Source organism: Salvelinus namaycush, chromosome 23 (genome assembly GCF_016432855.1).
Source record: "Salvelinus namaycush isolate Seneca chromosome 23, SaNama_1.0, whole genome shotgun sequence".
In the NCBI taxonomy this organism is placed as follows: domain Eukaryota; kingdom Metazoa; phylum Chordata; class Actinopteri; order Salmoniformes; family Salmonidae; genus Salvelinus; species Salvelinus namaycush.
Window position 1 is genome coordinate 43,193,578 of NC_052329.1, and position 22,891 is coordinate 43,216,468.

The window sequence follows — 22,891 nt, forward strand, 5'->3', positions numbered from 1 at the left end:
CTATAACTGAGGGATTACACAAGTTCATCCAGAAAGAGACTGTAGACCTGGCAGAAGCTTGTGTCGGCAAACAAGCTGTATGTGACACACTGATAGGCAAACGCACAGATGCATTTGCCACAGAACTTTGACAGAACCAAAGCACTCTGTGAAATTCCCATTAAGTCCAGCGGCAGACGCAGCAAGAAAGCGAAAAACAAAGGAAAATTTTGTGGTGGGGACCTCCTTGGGTTTAGGCACAGAATTGTCATGTTCACAAACAATGAAAACAGAGTTGTTGCTCCCCTGCTTGGACAGGATGGTTTGTGAGCTTGACCAGCGATTCTTGACTGTAGATGCAGGTCTGCTCAAAGGCATACAGGCATGCAGCCCAAAACAACTTCCTAGATACATCATGCTAAACTGAGTTTGCCAAGCACTACGGTATTGATGTTGAAACAGAAGAGATGTTGGTGGCCAGAAACTTCCTTGCCCGGAAAAGAGAGGCTGGATGTCCTCCCAAAGATATGCCTGCTGTGCATAACCTCCTGGATGATGATATGTTTCCTTCTCTGAAGGAAGTCATCCAGGTTGTCCTCACAATTCCTGTGAGCAGCAGCTCCTGTGAAAGGTCCTTTAGTGCACTGTGCCGGCTGCACTCCTGGTTGCGCAAGTTAAAGGGTCAGAAAAGGCTTGCAAGTTTTGCAGCCATGTCCATTGAGGGTGAAGTGTTTGGGCCACTAAGCCATAATAGTATTATTGACCACTTTGCCACCTTTAAAAATAGGAGGTACAGTTTGATGCATCCACCCACAAAATAAGCATCAAAAGAGAGAAGCAGGAGGAGCAGTTCTGTAATATAGGTTGTAATATTTGTTTGGGATCTTACTTTATCCGATTTTATTCCCAATTATTTTTCAGTTTTTTAAAATGTTATTTAGCTCATTAGTTGAATTTAGTTTTGCCCCATTGTGGATGATACATGTTCCACGTGTCTGAATTATTGGGTTAATTTTGAGCAACGATTAACAAAAGGGTGAAACTTAAAGATTTTTTCCTAATGGTATAATATGACCTGCATGTCTCTCTCTCTCAAAATAACATCCAAAAAGTATTTTGGCTAGATTGTATAGCCATTTTTGTGCCTTTTGTTGGTGTTGGATGGATGAGGACAGAGTGGACTTTAATTTCTTTATTTGGATAGAATTTAAGTAAGTCATATTAGATCAGTGTCTAACACAAACTATGAGACAGGTATACTTTTAGCCAACCTTGACCAAAAATAACCTTATTTTGATCGATAAGTTAGCTGTTGTTCATTTTGTTACCTGTCCGGTCATGTCAAAAATGCTGTTGCTGCCTCATTAGTATGCCTCAGGTACAATGGTACACTCCAATAAATATTTGGCACTTAATAGCAATAGTTATATACTTGTGTATGGGAGTCAAGATGGCAGCATTAAAGTTTGCCTTGCATTTGTATCCATTCTATGGACGAGTGGCTTCTGTCTGGCCACTCTACCATAAAGGCTTGATTGGTGGAGTGCTGCAAGAGATGGGAGAACCTTCCAGGAGGACAACCATCTCCACAGAGGAACTCTGAATCTCTGTCAGAGCCAACATCGGGTTTTTGATCACCTCCCTGACCAAGGCCTTTCTCCCCCGATTGCTCAGTATGGCCAACTCTAATGGAAGAAGTTTTGAACCATCAAGACTCTTCCTAAAGAATGACTGAGGCCACAGTGTTCTTGGGGACCTTCAATGCTGCAGACATTTTTTGGTATCCTTTTTTGGTAGCCTTGTGCCTCGACACAATCCTGTCTCAGAGATCTACGGACAATTCCTTCGACCTTATGACTTGGTTTTTGCTCTGACATGCACTGTCAACTGTGGGACCTTATATAGACAGGTGTGTGCCTTTCCAAATCATATCTAATCAATTGAATTTACCACAGGTGGATTCCAATTAAGTTGTAAAAACAACTCAAGGATTATCAATGGAAACAGGATACACCGGAGCTCAATTTCTAATCTTATAACAAAGTGTCTGAATACTTATGTAATTAAGGTAATGTAAAAAAAATTGCAAACATTTCTAAAAACCCGTTTTCGCTTTGTCATTAAGGGGTAGTGTGTGTAGATTGATTGAATTCAAACATTTCCTCATCAATTTTAGAATAAGGCTGTAATGTAACAAAAAGTGGTGGGAAAATGGAAGGGGTCTGAATACTTTCCGAATGCACTGTATGTATTTAACGATATACAGCTAAAGGAAACTTTTAAATGCCAGGAAAGCAAAATATTAGACTTTTGCCAAACACCTCGTAAGTACTTGTAAAATGTAGGTCGCCGCCATGCCCACTGTCAGAGTAGATCTGTTGCAAAGAAGCAGCCCTACATGACATGGGCATCGGTGGTGGACCAGGACAACAACCTTGTAATGTTAATCACAGGCTATTCACCATGCTCTGTGAAGAGCGAGACCTTTTGGAGGTGGCCATGCTATGCCTGAAGGATGTACGGGCAGAAGGTTTGGAGCGCCCTATAAACAGCAGGTACCGTAACGCTACTACGCATTGTTTACATTTTAGAAGAGCTAGTTGGCTAGTAAGGAAGTAGCTAGCTAAATCACAGATTTTCCCGCATTGGCACTGCACGGTTTGATCATTTTGATGTGTATCGATTGGGTGAACGTGGATGTCATAAACGTCAAAACCTACTCAGAGGCAGTGCGTTTGTTTGCTAGGAAAGCAAGCCAGCTAAATAACTTGTCGCCCACAAGATAGTTGATTGCTGGTTACTGTATTTTACATATATATATTTTTTTACCTTTATTTAACTAGGCAAGTCAGTTAAAGAACAAATTCTTATTTTCAATGACGGCCTAGGAACAGTGGGTTAACTGCCTTGTTCAGGGGCAGAACGACAGATTCTTACCTTGTCAGCTCGGGGATTCGAACTTGAAACCTTTCGGTTACTAGTCCAACGCTCTAACCACTGCCGCTCCTGTCATTGTAAAACATTTTTTTGATCGTGACACAATCCACTTTCAATGTCTGTTATTTGTAGGCTACCTTGAATCCATTCCATCTATAATTAGCTATTTTCTTATTACCATACTTCTGATTACTTTTACAATCATAAGCATTCTATTGTAAGGACCTCATGAATTTCTTACAATAAGGGCGCACTTTTATTTTATTTAACTAGGCAACTTAATAATCAATATGCATGTTTCAGTCATTACAGATTGACTGCCTATCGGCAAGTTACCCTGTGGGCAAGATGTCATTTGGGGAAGAGGAATAGAGTGCCTACTACGGATTTGAATATGCTTTTTATGACGGAAAGATTTGACCTGCTTATGAAGCCGACTTTACATGTTGTTTATCCTTCATCTATTTTATGCAGTCTACTGTAGTAAATTGTGTAATGAATAACATGTCTGTTACATATAAATGTATCCATGCTACTGTACATTTCTTTATACAATTTAATTTACTCCACCACCAAATTGTTCCCTGTAGAGTATTTACACTAAAGTCTGCCCTCCTGCATGCACGGGCAAGTTCAGTTACTGTAAAGAACTAACGGTGCTTTTCAAAAAACGAGTTCAAATCATGACGTCAGTGAATTTACGTTCGGAAAGTCTAGAAAGATGCCAGAGTTTCCGAATTGGAATTACGAGTTGAATGACCGTGTTAGATGAATGACCGTGTAGATGTTTCGTCTTTACCCTCAAGAATCAGTGATGGTATAACTGAAGGGGAGGGAGTGTGAAGGAAGGCACGTGACCACAATAGGAGCAAAAGAGAGGGATATGTGTGTGTGTGTGTGTATGTATGTGGGGTGAGGTGGAGGATTAATGGAGGACAATTGAAAGGGGGATGACATGGGGGGAATGAACACCGGACGTGACCGCTGAAGAACATGCGTGGTCATGTTTACGGAGAGCCCCTGTGAATTTTTATTCAAACTTATGCTTTTTGTTGTTATATCTAGAACCTTTCATGCCAACACATACATTAACTCAGCATGGCGAGACCTTTAGAGTGAGAGAACACAGAGCAAAGAGGTCAGAGAGAGAGAGCGCAGTGTGTGGACTCACCTCGTTCTCCGTGGGACTCAGCTTGGTAGGACTTTGAGACACTTTGTGCTGTAGAGACCGAGAGACCAGTCTCAGTCATACACAATGCTCTCAAAAAGTATCCAAAATGTCTACTTAGAAAAAGCGCTAGAGAATGTCATTCATTTGAGGCCATTCTTATTTATCTTTTACTTTAACATTTTTAAACATAAGGCTACTGTAGACATACACAGCATCAGTGTAAACTCCAATAACGTTCCCCCACTAAATCCACCACTAACAGTGATACAAGAGCAAGACATAAATCAACAATAAAAATTAATAGTAGTCGGAGGAACCTTGACGTAGGTCATGACGGCATCCCGCTGCACCGAGCGTGACTTCTGCCTCTCCTCCTCGTACCGCAGGGCGGCCAACTGGGCCATCCTCCGCACACGCTCCACGCCCCCACCCGGCGCCCCGCTCGGACCCGCACCAACCCCAGCCCCTCTCTGAACACAGAGAGGGAGGGGGGAGAGAGAGGAAGGGGAAGGAAACAAAGCGAGAGGAGAGAAACCAAGAGAGGAGAAAGATGAAGGAAGGAAGATACGGGGAAACGGAGGGAGAGGAGGCGGAACGAGGAAGAGAAGAGCGGAGTTGAAAAGAGGCGGTATCAACATTTAGACTCAATACATCAAGTTTAAAAACATGGCAGTAATTACGCAGTAATAATCAGTATTGGAAGCTGTACACAGCATTAGACATACTCGGATTACCTGATTATGAGAGGCAGAAGAGGTTGGATCATGGACAGTCCTGAGGGAGGGGGGTGGGCGGGAGACAGATGGAGGAAGGGAGGGGGTTAGATGTGTGATCTAACTAAATACAGATTAGATTAGGGATCTTTATTTAGACTGGAGATTGTATGGTCTGTTGGGCACAGTCATTTGGTAAGTCAATTTGTTCTGTTAAAAACCAAACAGAGACACGACAGTAACACAGGCTGAGAATCTGCCATAGAGATGGGCTCATGTGTTTGTGTGAGAGTGTTATACATCACTGCTATAGGTCAACTTACAAGAAAGGTAGGGTGTGTGTGTACACGCGTCTTCCTACCTGTTCTGCAGAGAATTGTGTCGCCTCGGGTCGTCTGTCCTTGAGTCTCTGGAGGAGTTGGACTTGACTGGAGAGCTCTACAAAGAGACAGTCATCAATACACCAGCCACGATCTCGCTCTTACCCCACACACCACAAACGCGCACTCACACACGGAGTGCGTTCAGTTCGGTTCAATGTTTACTATGTTGTGTGAAGATTTGCCCTGAATGACACGTTTCCCTAAAACAGTGCGCACCATTCTTCAACAGCCTTTTGGAGGTACATTTGCTCCTGTTTGGGGAGTGTGGCCTGATCAATACAAATTGCAAAACTCACGCAGCACACCATACACTATCGCTTCCTGGTCACCATAATCAGGTTCTTCAACTGGTCATTCAGAACAGTAGTTTCGGTTGAATTATAATATTTTTTCCCTCCCCAATTTCATGATGTATAATTGTGATCTTGTCTCATCGCTACAACGCCAACGGGCTCGGGAAAGGAGAAGGTCGAGTCATGAGTCCTTCGAAACATGACCCGCCAAGCCTCGCTTCTTAACACCCGCTCGCTTAACCCATAAGCCAGCTGCATCAATCTGTCGGAGGAAACACTGTTCAACTGACGACCGGAGTCAGCTTGCAGGCACCTGGCCCGCCACAAGGAGATGCTAGAGCGCAATGGGCCAAGTAAAGCCCACCCACCAAACCCTCCCCTAACCCGGACGACACTGGGCCAATTGTGCACCGCCCTATAAGACTCCCGGTCATCGAACCTCAGGCTGTAGTGACGCCACAACACTACGATGCAGTGCCTTTGACTGGTGCGCCACTCAGGAGGCCGTTTCCGTCGAATTAAACATGGCATACTGTTCTGTCGTGATTAACAGGCCCGCAGCCTTCTACATACAGTCCTGTACACACTGGGCCAGTCACACACAAGCGCACTCATGAACACACACACAGATGGTCCAGTAGGCGGAGTACGGCGCTTGTACAAAAATGTAAGTCCCATTGGATGAAAGAGTCTGCTGAACGGCATATATTCTATTTTATATCACACACACACTCACCTCTCCAGTGATGCGGCGCTCGATGTATGCCATGAACTGGGAGCTGAGGCTGATGGTTTCTGCTACTTCTCCTCTCCTACCCTCCTCTTCCTCCTCTCCCGTACAACTGTCTATAAAGTCTATCTGCTCCAGCTCTCCCTCTACTACAGACAGATAAAACAGAAAGACAGATTACCACCAGGTTCAAAGTAAAGACGACCAAAGATGTAGAATATACACTGAACAAAAATATGAATGCAACAACTTCAAAGATTTACAGTTCATAAGGAAATTGGTCAGTTAAAATAAAATCAAGAGGCTCTAATCTATGGATTTCACGACTGGGAATACAGATATGCATCTGTTGGTCACAGATAACTTCAAAAGAGAAAGGTAGGGGCGTGGATCAGAAAACCAGTCAGTATCTGGTGTGACCACCATTTGACTCATGCAGCGCGACATCTCCTTTGCATAGAGTTGATCAAGCTGTTGATTGTGGCCTGTGGAATGTTGTCCCACTCCTCTTCAATGATGTGCAAAGTTGCTGAGTATGGAACACGCTGTGGTACACATCGACCCAGAGGATCGAAATATGCTCAATGGGTGACATGTCTGGTGAGTATGCAGGCCATGGAAGAACTTGGACATTTTCAGCTTCCAGTAATTGTGTCGAGATCCTTACGACATGGGGCTGTGCATTTTCATGCTGAAACATAAAGTGATATGGGCGGATGAATGGCATGACAATTGGTCTCAGGAACTCGTCACAATATCTTTGTGCATTAAAATTAACTATGATAAAATACAATTGTGTTTGTTGACCTCTTTTCCCTCCCCATACCATAACCCCACCCCACCATGGGGCACTCTGTTCACAACATTGACATCAGCAAACCGCTCGCCCACACGACGCCATACGCTGTCTTCCCGGTACAGTTGAAACCGGGATTAATCCGTGAAGAACACACTTCTCCAGCGTGCCAGTGGCCATCAAAGATGATTTCCCCACTGAAGTCAGTTACGACGCCGAACTGCAGTCATGTCAAGACCATGGTGAGGATGACGAGCACGTAGATGAGCTTGCCTGAGACGGTTTCTGACAGTTTATGCAGAAATTCTTTGCTTCTGCAAACCCACAGTTTCATCAGCTGTCCGGGTGGCTGGTCTCAGGTGAAGATGCCGGATGTGGAGGTCCTGGGCTGGCATGGTTACACGGGGACTGAGTTTGTGAGGCCGGTTGGATGTACTGCCAATTTCTCTAAAACGACGTTGGAGGCGGCGTATGGTAGAGAAATGGACATTCAATTATCTGGCAACAGCTCTGGAGGACATTCCTGCAGTCAGCATGCGAATTGCACGCTCCCTCAAAACTTGACATCTGCGGCAATGTTTTGTGTGACAAACTGCACATTTTAGAATGGCCTTTTAATGTCCCCAGCACAAGGTGTACCTGTGTAATGGTATTTAATCAGCTGCTTGATATGCCACACCTGTCAGGTGAAAAGGATTATCTTGGCAAAGGGGAAATGCTCACGAAAAGGGATTTAAACTAATTTGTGCACAAAATTGGAGTGAAATAAGCTTTTTGTGCATATGGAACATTTCTGGGATCTTTTATTTTTGCTCATGAAACATGGCATGTTGCATTTATATTTTTGTTCAGTGTATATTTCCACAGATGTATAATATAATCAGACTGAAATCCAGGCCCATTGTGCTACCATTCCACTCCTTGTACTCCGTGTCATATCCCAAACAGTCTGACATGACAAGGAGTGGCAGGGAGTGAAATGCTAAACCAACAGACTGGTTCCCAAGCTAGAAAACCATAGAATAATACTGGAAATACACTACAGTACAGTTCACACACAGACAGACATGCCTTGATTCTCACATGTGCCGTTGGTCACAGGATGGGAGCCAGACGTCCTGTGCTCCTCCCTCTCCCGCCGCTGTCTCTGTTCTTTGGTGATCTCTGCCACACGCAGTGGCAGGTCCGACAACTCATCCGTGGGCTGTAGGTACACAAGGAATCAAAGAGAAAATGGATGGGAGAGGAATAAACACATGAATGGAGAGATTAGCTTCAACATAACTGTGAAATATTACACTACCTTGCAAACATAGAACCTTTGTGATTGCTCTTTGTTTCCATTCATGATAACTGACGTGTGCACGTGTGTGGTGTAGGGCTGTGATGATTATGGAATTTTAGATCATGTATATAACCACAGTTGTCATAATTGTCATCTTTGTTAAATGTTTTGAGCTTGTAATGCAACATAATGCATCTTTGACAATTAGCGACAACACAGCTTTGGAGACACCCCTGTCTTAAAATGTAATGGTTTTGACCGCTTGGAACTCAGTCGGTCTGTCATTTGGGACGCACTAGGAACCTTCAGTAGTGTAACTACATGTACAACTTGATATGGAAAAGAGTTCCATGTAGTCATGGCTCTGTGTAGTACTGTACGTTTCCTGGAGTCTGTTCTAGACTTGGGGACTGTGAAGGGACCGCTTGTGGCATGTCTAGTATGCATGGGTGTCTGAGCTGTGTGCTAGTCGTTTGAATAGACAGCTGGGTGTGTTCAACCTCTAACCTCTGTCAATACCTCTAACAAAGACATGTAGTGATGCAGTCAATATCTTCTCTACTTTGAGCCAGGAGAGCCTGGCATGCACATCATTGATGTTCATTTAAGGGTCAGACATGTTGCTCTGTTCTGGGCCAACTGTAAATTTGCCTATGTCCCTCTTTGTAGCACTTGACCATATGACTGGTCCAGGTGACAAAAGTAGGGCCTGTAGGACTTATTTTGTTGATAGCAATGTCAAGAAAGAAGAGCAGCGCTTTATTACGGACAGACTTCTCCCCATCTTAGCTACCATTGCATCAATACGTTTTGACCATGACAGTTTGCAATCCAGGGTTACACCAAGCAGTTGTCTGCTCAATTTCCATATTATTCATTGCCAGATTTAGTTGAGGTTTCGGGTTAAGTCAATGGTTTGTCCCAAATATAAAGCTTAGTACTAGTTTATTCGTTGCCACCCATTCTAAAACTGACTCTAGCTCTTTGTTAAGTGTTGCAGTGGTGTACATGATAATGTTGAGTCAGCAAACATACACACAGGCTTTACTTAGTGCCAGCAGTAAAGTTAATCACCATCATTGTAGATGTCCTTACTTTGACAGTCCTTTCTGAAGATTATTATTTATTTAATGTGATTAGTGATTAATTTGTTTCTGTCGTTGAGAATGGGGACGTGCTCGGTCCTCCTTTTCCTGTAGTCCACAATCATCTCTTTTCTCTTGATCACGTTGAGGGAGAGGTTGTTGTCCTGGCACCACACAGCCAGGTCTCTGACCTCCTCCCTATAGGCTGTCTCATCGTTGTCGGTGATCAGGCCTACCACTGTTGTGTCATAGGCAAACTTAATGATGGTGTTGGAGTCGTGCCTGGCTGTGCAGTCATGGGTTAACAGGGATTACAGAAGTGGCCTGAGCACACACCCCTGAGGGGCCCCATGTGTTGAGGATCAGCGTGGCGGATGTGTTGTTACCTACCCTTACCACCTGGGGGCACCCCATCAGGAAGTCTTGGATCCAGTTGCAGAGGGAGGTGTTTACTTCCAGGGTCCTTAGCTTAGTGATGAGCTTTGAGGGCATTATGGTGTTGAACACTGAGCTGTAGTCAATGAATAGCATTCTCACATAGGTGTTCCTTTTGTCCAGGTGGGAAAGGGCAGTGTGGAGTGCAATAGAGATTGCATCATCTGTGGATCTGTTGGGGCGGTATTCAAATTGGAGTGGGTCTAGGGTTTCTGGGATAATGGTGTTGATGTGAGCCATGACCAGCCTTTCAAAGCATTTCACGGCTACAGGCGTGAGTGCTACGGGTCGGTAGTCATTTAGGCAGGTTACCTTCCTGTTCTCGGGCACAGGGACTATGGTTGTCTGCTTGAAACATGTTGGTATTACAGACTCGGACAGGGAGAGGTTGAAAATATCAGTGAAGACACTTGCCAGTTGGTCAGCACATGCTCAGAGTACATGTCCTGGTAATCCGTCTGGCCCAGCAGCCTTGTGAATGTTGACCTGTCGAGGTCTTACATCAGCTACGGAGAGCATGATCACACAGTCGTACGGAACAGCTGATGCTCTCATGCATGTTTCAGTGTTACTTGCCTTGAAGCGAACATAGAAGTTATTTAGCTCGTCTGGTAGACTCGTGTCACTGGGCAACTCTCGGCTGTGCTTCCCTAATAGTTTTCAAGCCCTTCCACATCCGACGAGCGTCGGAACCGGTGTAGTACGATTCGAACTTAGTCCTGTATTGAAGCTTTGCCTGTTTGACGGTTCGTCGGAGGGCATAGCGGGATTTCATAGAGTCCCGCTCCTTGAAAGCGGCAGCTCAGTGACATTTTGACGGCCAACTAGCTGAAACAGTTTGAGAGGGTTTATCTAATGTTCCTTTGTTAGATTTTAGCTCATCTTGATCTGGCTAGCATTAGTTGTTAATCGTATTGTTGTTGACGTACATAATTGACAGAGAGAGAGAGACTACTTTTTCATGGTTGTTTGTTCAAAAGGACTGTAAAGTTGTCAAATGTAAGAGGACTCCCCTGGTATTTGCAGAAATCCATTCAGGTGTATTTTGTGGCTTTTGGCGAATGCATTCTAATGATCTAAAGTTGCGCTGTTGCTACTGTCTGTAAAAACACAGTCCAGTTCAAAGTGAATGATGGCAGGCCTGTATGGCAAATGGCTTATTTGCATAAAGGGCTACTGCAGCTCTGATTGGCTATGGCGCACCGGTCTGCGTTGACTCCGGTACTTATTTACTGCAGTGTCTATTAATTGTCCAAACGCTTGGCCGCTTTCCCACTCTATATTGCTATAGAATTTTCACAAATACCTTGGTATATGTAATTCCCAAACATTCTAAGAATTAATGAAAATTAATGAAAATCTAAGCGCTTGCATGTCCCAAAAAAATAATGCTATTTTTTTCATTCTACATGGGGGTGTAATTTAACAGATTTTAATAAGATTTCATGTGGCTAAAATGCTGTCAGTTCCACTTTAAGGTCAACCCCGTTACGTGAACTGAACTCTCGTTTTAATTTGGTGAAACCATACATTTTTATAAACATTGAACATCTAATAGTCAAATCACAGAGTAAAAGCAGGTGAGCTGGTTCTACTCTTTTTGGCCATTTTCTGGTGTTTTGTGGTGGATAACTGAGCAGGTTGAGCATAAACACGTCAATCCTGTTACCCATAGAAAGATACATAAAAACGTAAATTGTTAAAACATTTCTAGACATTTCTAGAGACGTGCATTTAATTGTCCCTACCTGATGCACACAACAAGCTTCACTTCATTGGCACTAACTATAGTACTCTTTATTTAACCCCTAGTTAGTATAAGAAATTATTAAATATTTTTTTTACGAAGTTACACAACCCAAAAATTACTAGGAGGACCCAGAGTTACTTCTAATCTTACCCAAGTGCCTAACCGTGTGTGTGTGCCTTACCTAGTTGCCTGACCATCTGGTGTGTGTGTGTGTGTGTGTGTGCCTTACCTAGTTGCCTGACCATCTTGTGTGTGTGTCGGTGTCTTACCTAGTTGCCTGACCATCTTGTGTGTGTGTGTGCCTTACCTAGTTGCCTGACCATCTTGTGTGTGTGTCGGTGTCTTACCTAGTTGCCTGACCATCTTGTGTGTTTCTTACCTAGTTGCCTCACCATCTTGTGTGTCTTACCTAGTTGCCTGACCATCTTGTGTGTGTGTGTGTGTTTCTTACCTAGTTGCCTGACCACCTTGTGTGTGTCTTACCTAGTTGCCTGACCATCTTGTGTGTGTGTGTGCCTTACCTAGTTGCCTGACCATCATGTGTGTCTTACCTAGTTGCCTGACCATCTTGTGTGTGTGTGTGTGTGTCTTACCTAGTTGCCTGACCATCTTGTGGGTGTGTCTTACCTAGTTGCCTGACCATCTTGTGTGTGTGTCGGTGTCTTACCTAGTTGCCTGACCATCTTGTGTGTGTGTGTGTGCCTTACCTGGTTGCCTGACTATCTTGGGTGTGTGTGTGTGTTTCTTGCCTAGTTGCCTGACCATCTTATGTGTTTCTTACCTAGTTGCCTGACCATCTTGTGTGTTTCTTACCTAGTTGCCTGACCACCTTGTGTGTGCCTTACCTAGTTGCCTGACCATTGTGTGTGTGTGTGCCTTACCTAGTTGCCTGACCATCGTGTGTGTGTGCCTTACCTAGTTGCCTGACCATCTTGTGTGTGTGTGTGTCTTACCTAGTTGTCTGACCATCTTGTGTGTGTGTGTCTTACCTAGTTGCCTGACCATCTTATGTGTGTGTGTGTGTGTGTGTGTCTTACCTAGTTGCCTGACCATCTTGTGTGTGTGTGTGTGTCTTACCTAGTTGCCTGACCATCTTGTGTGTGTGTGTGTGTGTGTGTGTGTGTGTGTGTGTGTGTGTCTTACCTATTTGCCTGACCATCGTGTGTGTGTGTGTGTCTTACCTAGTTGCCTGACCATCTTGTGTGTGTCTTACCTAGTTGCCTGACCATCTTGTGTGTGTGTGTGTCTTACCTAGTTGCCTGACCATCTTGTGTGTGTGTCGGTGTCTTACCTAGTTGCCTGACCATCTTGTGTGTGTGTGTGTGCCTTACCTGGTTGCCTGACTATCTTGGGTGTGTGTGTGTGTTTCTTGCCTAGTTGCCTGACCATCTTATGTGTTTCTTACCTAGTTGCCTGACCATCTTGTGTGTTTCTTACCTAGTTGCCTGACCACCTTGTGTGTGCCTTACCTAGTTGCCTGACCATTGTGTGTGTGTGTGCCTTACCTAGTTGCCTGACCATCGTGTGTGTGTGCCTTACCTAGTTGCCTGACCATCTTGTGTGTGTGTGTGTCTTACCTAGTTGTCTGACCATCTTGTGTGTGTGTGTCTTACCTAGTTGCCTGACCATCTTATGTGTGTGTGTGTGTGTGTGTCTTACCTAGTTGCCTGACCATCTTGTGTGTGTGTGTGTGTCTTACCTAGTTGCCTGACCATCTTGTGTGTGTGTGTGTGTGTGTGTGTGTGTGTGTCTTACCTATTTGCCTGACCATCGTGTGTGTGTGTGTGTCTTACCTAGTTGCCTGACCATCTTGTGTGTGTCTTACCTAGTTGCCTGACCATCTTGTGTGTGTGTGTGTCTTACCTAGTTGCCTGACCATCTTGTGTGTGTGTGTCTTACCTAGTTGCCTGACCATCTTGTGTGTGTGTGTCTTACCTAGTTGCCTGACCATCTTGTGTGTGTGTGTCTTACCTAGTTGCCTGACCATCTTGTGTGTGTGTCTTACCTAGTTGCCTGACCATCGTGTGAGTGTGTGTGTGTCTTACCTAGTTGCCTGACCATCTTGAGTGTGTGTCTTACCATCTTGTGTGTGTGTCTTACCTAGTTGCCTGACCATCTTGTGTGTGTGTGTATGTGTCTTACCTAGTTGCCTGACCATCTTGTGTGTGTGTGTGTGTCTTACCTAGTTGCCTGACCATCTTGTGTGTGTGTGTGTGTGTGTGTGTGTCTTACCATCTTGTATGTTTGTGTCTTACCTAGTTGCCTGACCATCTTGTGTGTGTGTGCCTTACCTAGTTGCCTTACCATGTTGTGTGTGTGTGTGTGTGTGCCTTACCTAGTTGCCTGACCATCTTGTGTGTGTGTCTTACCATCTTGTATGTTTGTGTCTTACCTAGTTGCCTGACCATCGTGTGAGTGTGTGTGTTTGTCTTACCTAGTTGCCTGACCATCTTGTATGTTTGTGTCTTACCTTGTTGCCTGACCATCTTGTATGTTTGTGTCTTACCTTGTTGCCTGACCATCTTGTGTGTGTGCCTTACCTAGTTTCCTGACCATATTGTGTGTGTGTGTGTGCTTTAACTAGTTGCCTGACCATCTTGTGTGTGTGTCTTACATAGTTGCCTGACCATCTTCTGTGTGTGTGTGTGTGTGTGTCTTAACTAGTTGCCTGACATTATTGTGTGTGTGTCTTACCATCTTGTGTGTGTGTCTTACCTAGTTGCCTGACCATCTTGAGTGTGTGTCTTACCATCTTGTGTGTGTGTCTTACCTAGTTGCCTGACCATCTTGTGTGTGTGTGTCTTACTTAGTTGTCTGACCATCTTGTGTGTGTGTCTTACCATCTTGTATGTTTGTGTCTTACCTAGTTGCCTGACCATCTTGTGTGTGTGTGTGCCTTACCTAGTTGCCTGACCATGTTGTGTGTGTGTGTGTGTGTGTGTGTCTTACCTAGTTGCCTGACCATCTTGTGTGTGTGTGTGCTTTACCTAGTTGCCTGACCATCTTGTGGGTGTGTCTTACATAGTTGCCAGACCATCTTGTGTGTGTGTGTGTGTGTGTGTGTGTGTGTGTGTGTGTGTGTGTCTTACCTAGTTGCCTGACCATCTTGTGTGTGTGTGTGTATTACCATCTTGTATGTTTGTGCCTTACCTAGTTGCCTGACCATGTTGTGTGTGTGTGTGCCTTACCTAGTTTCCTGACCATCTTGTGTGTGTGTCTTACCATCTTGTGTGTGTGCATCTTACCTAGTTGCCTGACCATCTTGTGTGTGTGTGTCTTACCATCTTGTGTGTGTGTCTTACCTAGTTGCCTGACCATCTTGTGTGTGTGTCTTACCTAGTTGCCTGACCATCTTGTGTGTGTGTCTTACCATCTTGTGTGTGTCTTACCTAGTTGCCTGACCATCTTGTGTGCGTGTGTGTCTTACCTAGTTGCCTGACCATCTTGTGTGTGTGTGTGTGTGTGTGTGTGTGTGTGTGTGTGCATTCTCACCTCGTTGCCTGACCATCTCTTGTCTCCACTGTCCACACTGTTGAAGCCAGAGTCCAGTGCGCCGTATGGCCGGCAAGGGTACAGCTCCTCCACACTAAGAGTACAGAAGATAAGATCAACTTTAAGATCACCTTGAGAACAGGACGTGGGTCAAAACACAACGTCAAATGCTTTCAAACACTTGAGCTGCGCTTTACTTTTAGTCATGCTTTCAAGATGGTCATGCTTTCATATGTTCTCATGTTCTGAGCAAGGAACTTAAACGTTAGCACATATTGCACTTTTACTTTCTTCTCCAACACTTTGTTTTTGCATTATTTAAACCAAATTGAACATGTTTCATTATATATTTGAGGCTAAATTCATTTTATTGATGTATTATATTAAGTTAAAATAAGTGTTCATTCAGTATTGTTGTAATTGTCATTATTACAAATAAAGTTAAAAAAATATATATTATTATTATTATAATTTTTTAAATATTTTTTTTTAAATCGTCCGATTAATCGGTATCGGCGTTGAAAAATCATAATCGGTCGACCTCTAGTATCTACAGTGCATTTGGAAACTTTTCAGGCCGCTTGACTTTGTCATTTTGTTACGTTACAGCCTCATTCTAAAATGGAACATTCAGCAATCTACATTCAGCAATCTACACACAATACTCCATAATGACAATGCAAAAAATTAAATTGTTTATTTATACGTTTTCAGACCCTTTGCTATGAGACTAAGGTGCATCCTGTTTCCATTGATGATCCTTGAGATGTTTCTACAACTTGGTTGGAGTCCACTTGAGGTAAATTCAATTGATTGGACATGATTTGGAAAGGCACACACCTGTCTATATAAGGTCCCATAGTTGCATATCAGAGCAAAAACCAAGCCATAAGGTTGAAGGAATTGTCCATAGAGCTCCGAGACAGAATTGTGTCGAGGCACAGATCTGGGGAAGGGTAATAAAAAATGTCTGCCGCATTGAAGGTCCCCAAGAACACAGTGGCCTCTATCATACTTAAATGGAGGAAGTTTGGAACCACCAAGACTCTTCCTAGAGCTGGCCGCCTGGCCAAACTGAGCAATCAGGGGAGAAGGGAGGTGTCCAAGTACTCGATGGTCAGTGACAGTTCCAGAACTCATCTGTGGAGATGGGTGAACCTTCCAAAAGGACAACCATCTCTGCAGCACCACCAATCAAGTCTTTATGGCAGGGATGGTGCCAGGTTTCCTCCAGATGTAACACTTGGCATTCAGGCCAAAGACCTCAATCTTGGTTTCATCAGACCCGAGAATCTTGTTTCTCATGGTCTGAGAGTCCATTAGGTGCCTTTTAACAAACTCCAAGCGGGCTGTCATATGCTTTTTACTGAAGAGTGGCTTCCGTCTGGCCACTCTACCATAAAGGCCTGATTGGTGGAGTGCTGCAGAGATGGGAGAACCTTCCAAAAGGACAACCATCTCCACAGATGAACCCTGGAGCTCTGTCAGAGTGATTATCGGGTTCTTGGTCACCTTCCCAACTGAGGCCCTTTTCTCCCGATTGCTCAGTTTGGCCAGGCAAACAGCTCTAGAAAGAGTCAACTGTGGGACCTTAGACAGGTGTGTGTGCCTTTCCAAATCATGTCCAATCAATTGAATTTACAACAACAGGTGGACTCCAATCAAGTTGTAGAAACATCTCAAGGATGATCTATGGAAACAGGAGGCACCTGAGCTCAATTTCGAGTCTCATAGCAAAGGGTCTTAATACTTACGTAAAAAGTATTTGTTAATTTTATTTGTAATACATTTGCAAAAAATTCTAAACTGTTTTCGCTTTGTCATTATGAGGTATTGTGTGTAGATTGATGAGGCAAAACACTTATTTAATAGATTTTAGAATTAGGCTGTAATGTAACAAAAATGGGGAAAAAGGGAAGGGGTCTGAATACTTTCCAAATGCATTGTATGCAAAAAAAGAAACATCCTCACTGTCAACTGTGTTTATTTTCAGCAAACTTAACATGTGTAAATATTTGTATGAACATAGGATTCATCAACCGAGACATAAACTGAACAAGTTCCACAGACATGTGACTAACAGAAATGGAATCATGTGTCTCTGAACAAAGGGGGGTCAAAATAAAAAGTAACAGTCAGTATGTGGTGTGGCCACTGTACTGCAGTGCATCTCCCCCTCATGGACTGCACCAGATGTGCCAGTTCTTGCTGTGAGGATGTTACCCCACTCTTCCACCAAGGCACCTGCAAGTTCCCGGACATTTCTGGGGGGAATGGCCCTAGTCCTCACCCTCCGATCCAACAGGTCCCAGACGTGCTCAATGGGATTGAGATCTGGGCACTTCACTGGCCATGGCAGAACACTGAAATTCCGGTCTTGCAGGAAATCACGCACATAACGAGCAATATGGCTGGTGGCATTGTCATGCTGGAGGGTCACGTCAGGATGAGCCTGCAGGAAGGGTACCACATGAGGGAGGAGGATATCTTCCCTGTAACGCACAGCTTTGAGATTACCTGCAATGACAACAAGCTCAGTCCGATGATGCTGTGACACACCGCCCCAGACCATGACGGACCCTCCACCTCCAAATCGATCCCGCTCCCGAGTACAGGCATCGGTGTAACACTCATTCCTTCGACGATAAACGCGAATCTGACCATCACCCCTGGTGAGACAAAAGCTCGACTCGTCAGTAAAGACCACTTATTGCCTGTCTGGTCCAGCGACGGTGTGTTTGTGCCCATAGGTGACGTTGTTGCCGGTGATGTCTGGTGAGGACCTGCCTTACAACAGGCCAACAAGCCCTCAGTCCAGCCTCTCTCAGCCTATTGCGGAGTCTGAGCACTGATGGAGGGATTGTGCGTTCCTGGTGTAACTCAGGCACTTGTTGTTGCCATCCTGTACCTGTCCCGCAGGTGTGATGTTCGGACATACCGATCCTGTGCAGGTGTTGTTACACTTGGTCTGCCACTGCGAGGATGATCAGCTGTCCGTCCTGTCTCCCTGTAGCGCTGTCTTAGGCGTCTCACAGTACGGACATGGCAATTTATTGCCCTGGCCACATCTGCAGTCCTCATGCCTCCTTGCAGCATGCCTAAGGCACGTTCACGCATATGAATAGGGACCCTGGGCATCTTTCTTTTGGTGTTTTTCAGAGTAAGTAGAAAGGCCTCTTTAGTGTCCCAAGTTTTCATAACTGTGACCTTAATTGCCTACCGTCTGTAAGCTGTTAATGTCTTACCGACCGTTCCACAGGTGCATGTTCATTAATTGTCTATGGTTCATTGAAAAAGCATGGGAAACAGTGTTTAAAACCTTTACAAGGAAGATCTATGAAATTATTTGTATTTTTACGAATTATCTTTGAAGACAGGGTCCTGAAAAAGGGAGGTTTGTTTTTTGCTGAGTTTATTATGTGACTGAAGGGAAAAGGTGTGTGTGTAAAACTGTACTAGGGTGACTATGCAGGTCTGGATAAATAAACTTGTGAGTTGCGTGGCTAGCTTATGTAAAGGAAATGTTACTTTGCGCATCTTGTCTTCGGTGTCATACACATTCCTTGGTTCCTGCCTGAGCCTGGTAAAGATATGAGGGGCCGTCATGACCTCCTCCTTTAAACTATTTGGCAGAACGCCCAGAACATGTTCTTTAAGTTAAGATAGGAGACGGTGCCAGAAATGCCGGAACCAACTCTATGAAATATGCCTATATAAAGGGAACTAAACGGGACTGCCAGGTTAGTGCTCCTGACAGACGTTCACTATGGTGCATCAAGTTTGTTGGAACCTCTCCAGCGCACTGATAATAAACAATGATTAATTTAAGTTTGACTGAGTGTCCCTGTGTAAGAATGTCCACAACACCTACCTGTCGCAAAACTTTTTGAAATGGAAAATTATTTGCAAGGACATGCAGAGTTTTCTTATTGGACAAATTCAGGTTTGACCTGTTTTGACCTGCTTGGTTTCTACGAAATACACCCCTGGGATCCAGTGAGCATGATTCATTTTGTATATCTGAGTGTTTGCAAGGTTGTTGTTATGGTACCTCCCATTCTCAACTCAATGGATAAACTATCCCTTTCAGCTGTGCTGCCCTCGTAAACTCTACCCACCTTTCTACCTTTTCTTTTTAACACTCCCTCACTTCCCATTGATCTCAATTTCTATCTCTCCTCCCCAAACAGTTTCTAGTAAAGTACCTATTAACATTTACAGAGGGCTCTGAGAAAGCATGAGAGATTGTAGAGCAGAAAATATAACAATTGTGAGGGAGAGATTAAAGTAGAGATACTGACAGAAAAAGACAGGAGCAGGGAGATGTAGAGGAAAGAGTGCCCCCTCTTTCTGCCTCTCTCCAGCTGTTCCTCTGCACACAGCTGCTTCCAAGACTGGCAGTGGAAGCGTGTGTGTGCAAGTGTGTCTCACCAGGATCCGAAGGGGAGGGGTCTCCTGTCGTAGTCTGGAAGCTCAGGTGTAGTCTTGTTGGCCTCATTGTTCAGATACTTAAATATATGGATCATCCCCTTTATACAAATCTGGGAATGACAGGGAAAGAAACACATGACAATAGAAGGAACAGTCTCACTAGGTTATATTAACACGTGTGGTGCAGGTCAACCGTAGTCAAGCTGAGAGTGTTTCCTAGTCACTGACTAGGAGCAAAAGGTGTGTTTGTATAGTCAGACTGTGTGCGTGTGTTACCTGTGCAGGTGGGTTCTGTAGTGGGTTGTTGTCCAGCACAATGCTCTGTAGGTGGCGCAGGTTGCGGTAACACACAGGGATGGATGTCACCTTGTTACAAGAGAAGTCCAGACGCACCAGGGGCAACTCAGACAGCTCTGTATGGACATAGGACACACAGGTTAAACTTTAAGAGTCCATGTCTCCAATGCTTCCCACAGTTGTCAAGTTAGCTGAATGCCCTTTGGGTGGTGAACCATTATTGATACACACGGGAGACTGTTGAGCATTAAAAAAACAGCAGCGCTGCAGTTCTTGACTCTCAAACCGGTGCACCTGGAACCTCCTACCATATCCAGTACAAAAGGCACTTAAATATTTTGTCTTGCCCATTCATCCTCTGAATGGCACACATACACAATCAATGTCTCAATTGTCTCAAGGCTTAAAAATCCTTCTTAAACCCCCCCTTCATCTACACTGAATGAAGTGGATTTAACAAGTTACATCAATAAGGGGATCAGATTTCACCAGGTCATTATATGTCATAAAAACAGCAGGGGCTCTTACTGTTTTCTATACTCAGTGTTAATGGATCTAGTTTAGTGCCCAAAAAAGGGGGGTTAAATATGGGTCAACTAAATCCTGATCTTTCTTATTTAACCCCCCCCCCCAACGTGTGTTGTCAAGCTCTAACATTCCAGATTTATCTAATCAAGCAATTATTATTATTTTATTTTTTCTTTCGAAATATACTTTTGTGTGTGGTCCAGGTGGTTGTGTGTGTGTGTGTCAGTGGAGGACCATCCTCCTCGGTGAATGTAATACAAAATAAATTGTATAGCATTTCAAAAGTTTTCCTTTTTAGATAAAACTATACTAAATATACAGCACGCATTAGGGTAGCACCATGGTGTTGACGGAAGACAGCTAGCGCCCGTCCTCCTCTGGGTACATTGACGTCAATACAAAACCTAGGAGGCTCATGGTTCTCACCCCCTTCCAGACTTACGCAGTAATTATGACAACTTCCGGAGGACGTCCTCAAGCTTATCAGAGCTCTTGCAGCATGAACCAACATGTTGTCCACCCAAACAAAGGATCAGAGAATTAATCTAGTACTGAAGCATACAGCTACAGCTAGCTAGCACTGCAGTGTATACAATTTGATTTATTTAACCTTTATTTAACTAGGCAAGTCAGTAAAGAACAAACTCTTATTTTCAATGACGGCCTAGGAACAGTGGGTTAACTGCCTTGTTTAGGGGCAGAACGACAGATTTTTACCTTGTCGGCTCGGGGATTCGATCTTGCAACCTTCCGGTTACTAGTCCAATGCTCTAACCACTAGGCTACCTGCCGTCCCACCCCACCAAAATGTGGTGAGTAGTTGACTCAAAAGAGAGAGAAAGAAAATCGTTTTACAGTTTTGAACTAATTAATTTCTTCCAGAGTTAAGAAGAAGCAAGAGGGAAATAGAGAGATTGAAAGTGAAAAAAAAAGCAGCTAACTAGTTCAGCTTACTGAAACACCCTGCTCAAACAGAGGGATGCTATGTTAGCTAGTTGGCTATGACTATCCAACACAACTCTTGGATAGTCAAACCTCTTCCAAGAACTCTTCCAAGTCAAGGTAAGCTTTTGGTTTTACTAATTTATTGCCACCGGGGCCCGCCGGTGTAACTGCTTACTGACTTACTGACTTACTAACGTTACTGCATGATTGTGGCGGGTTTACTAACACATTAGTTATATTACCTATGGTGACCATGACGTTACTTTCGCTAATATGGTGACAATGATGTAGGCTGTTTGTAGAGGTTTGGCTGAGAAAGTTTATTTTCCTCTCCTGGTCACATACAGCTGATTTGTTGTGCATTGAAATTCTCAAGCGAAGAAGAATACAACGTGGCTGTTATGAGAGTGAACTCTATTCATTCCGCCGATTCTGTTGAAAAACGTTTCTTAAACAGAAGCAAACAGAACAAAACGGGGATAAACATATCTGAATTTGTCAAATAGAAACTCTTTTGCAACTGTTGGACTAATGATTACACCCTATATCAGCTAGATGCAGGCAAGAGTGTGAAAAGCGGTATTCAATGTCACTGTCACCTCAAATTGTCTCTCGGCCTGTGTGCACATACGTTGTACTGGGTGAATGGAATATGAATGGGAGTCATCCAACATGCTGTAATAGAAATAAGGCCATGCTCATAAAAAGAAATCCTCATCTTAAACGACACTGAGCGCCACTGGTGTGTGTGTGTGTGTGTTGAGCAGTGCAGACACTGTGTGGGGCCAGGTGGTTGAGTGTGTGTGTTGACCTGGGGGCAAGCGGGCCAGGTGGTTGCGGCGGATGTTAAGGTCTCGCAGCGAATCCAGTCGACCAACCTGAGGAGGGAGTGTCTGGATCTCATTACAACTCACGTCCTGGAGAGAGGGATGAGGAGAGAGGAGATTAAAAGGATGGCCTGGATAAACGGTAATCAAACCACAACACAAAAAGACCACCAATAAGGGGGGAAAAAAACGGCAAATCAACATGGTGATTAAAACCCACGGCCAATTAAGCCCTAACTGTGTGCGTCTGTCCGTACTGACCAGTTCTGTGAGCTGTAGTAGTTGGCCCAGCTCCTCGGGAAGGGAGACCAGCTTGTTGTTACAGGCGATCAGGACTTTCAACGGCAGACTGCACACCGGGCTGGGCAGGGTCGACAACTGGTTTCGACTGAAATCCGGATGAAAAAAAGACCAACAGGAGAGAGGGCGGAGAGAAAATGTAAGAGATGTTTTTGACTAAAGTTTAGTAAATTTATGTCCATTCAAATAGTTGTGATGGTGGATGTTTTCTTAAGTGTACTGGCAAGATGGCAAATGTTGATTATTATTAAACAAAGTTACAATGTTCAATGATGTTCTTGACATTCTATTGCTATTGTCTGGGAATACTTCTTACCAAACAGGTTGATGTTACAGACCAAAAATCTTTCAAACCTGTTTATCAGATATGTTGTGCAGTTTCTCTATGCCCAAAACAGATCGCTTTAATATTAGTTTATGAATGAACATGGGTGTCGTTCCAAATGACACACTATTCCATATTTAGTGCACTACTTTTATAGGGAATTAGGGTGCCTTTGGGATGCTGACCATC

General features: G+C 44.0%; 1 protein-coding gene across 4 annotated transcripts in view; it reads right to left on the reverse strand.

The window, feature by feature from the left end:
- The window catches only part of LOC120018459 (DISP complex protein LRCH3-like), a 78,274-nt gene that overhangs the window by 17,276 nt on the left and 38,107 nt on the right, over positions 1–22,891 (reverse strand). For 3 of the 4 annotated variants that reach the window (XR_005472225.1, XM_038961677.1, XM_038961675.1), the window contains exons 3-13: positions 22,339–22,465; positions 22,062–22,167; positions 19,757–19,893; positions 19,481–19,590; positions 15,050–15,143; positions 8,074–8,206; positions 6,213–6,355; positions 5,162–5,238; positions 4,822–4,861; positions 4,405–4,557; positions 4,088–4,135 (exon numbers count right to left, since the gene is read on the reverse strand). Coding sequence is in view for 3 of the 4 variants with exons in the window: in XM_038961677.1 (XP_038817605.1) it covers positions 4,088–4,135; positions 4,405–4,557; positions 4,822–4,861; positions 5,162–5,238; positions 6,213–6,355; positions 8,074–8,206; positions 15,050–15,143; positions 19,481–19,590; positions 19,757–19,893; positions 22,062–22,167; positions 22,339–22,465 (1,168 nt within the window). In the remaining variant the exon portion in view is untranslated. The remainder of the gene's footprint in view (positions 1–4,087; positions 4,136–4,404; positions 4,558–4,821; positions 4,862–5,161; positions 5,239–6,212; positions 6,356–8,073; positions 8,207–15,049; positions 15,144–19,480; positions 19,591–19,756; positions 19,894–22,061; positions 22,168–22,338; positions 22,466–22,891) is intronic. The other variant, XM_038961678.1, reaches the window with a different exon arrangement.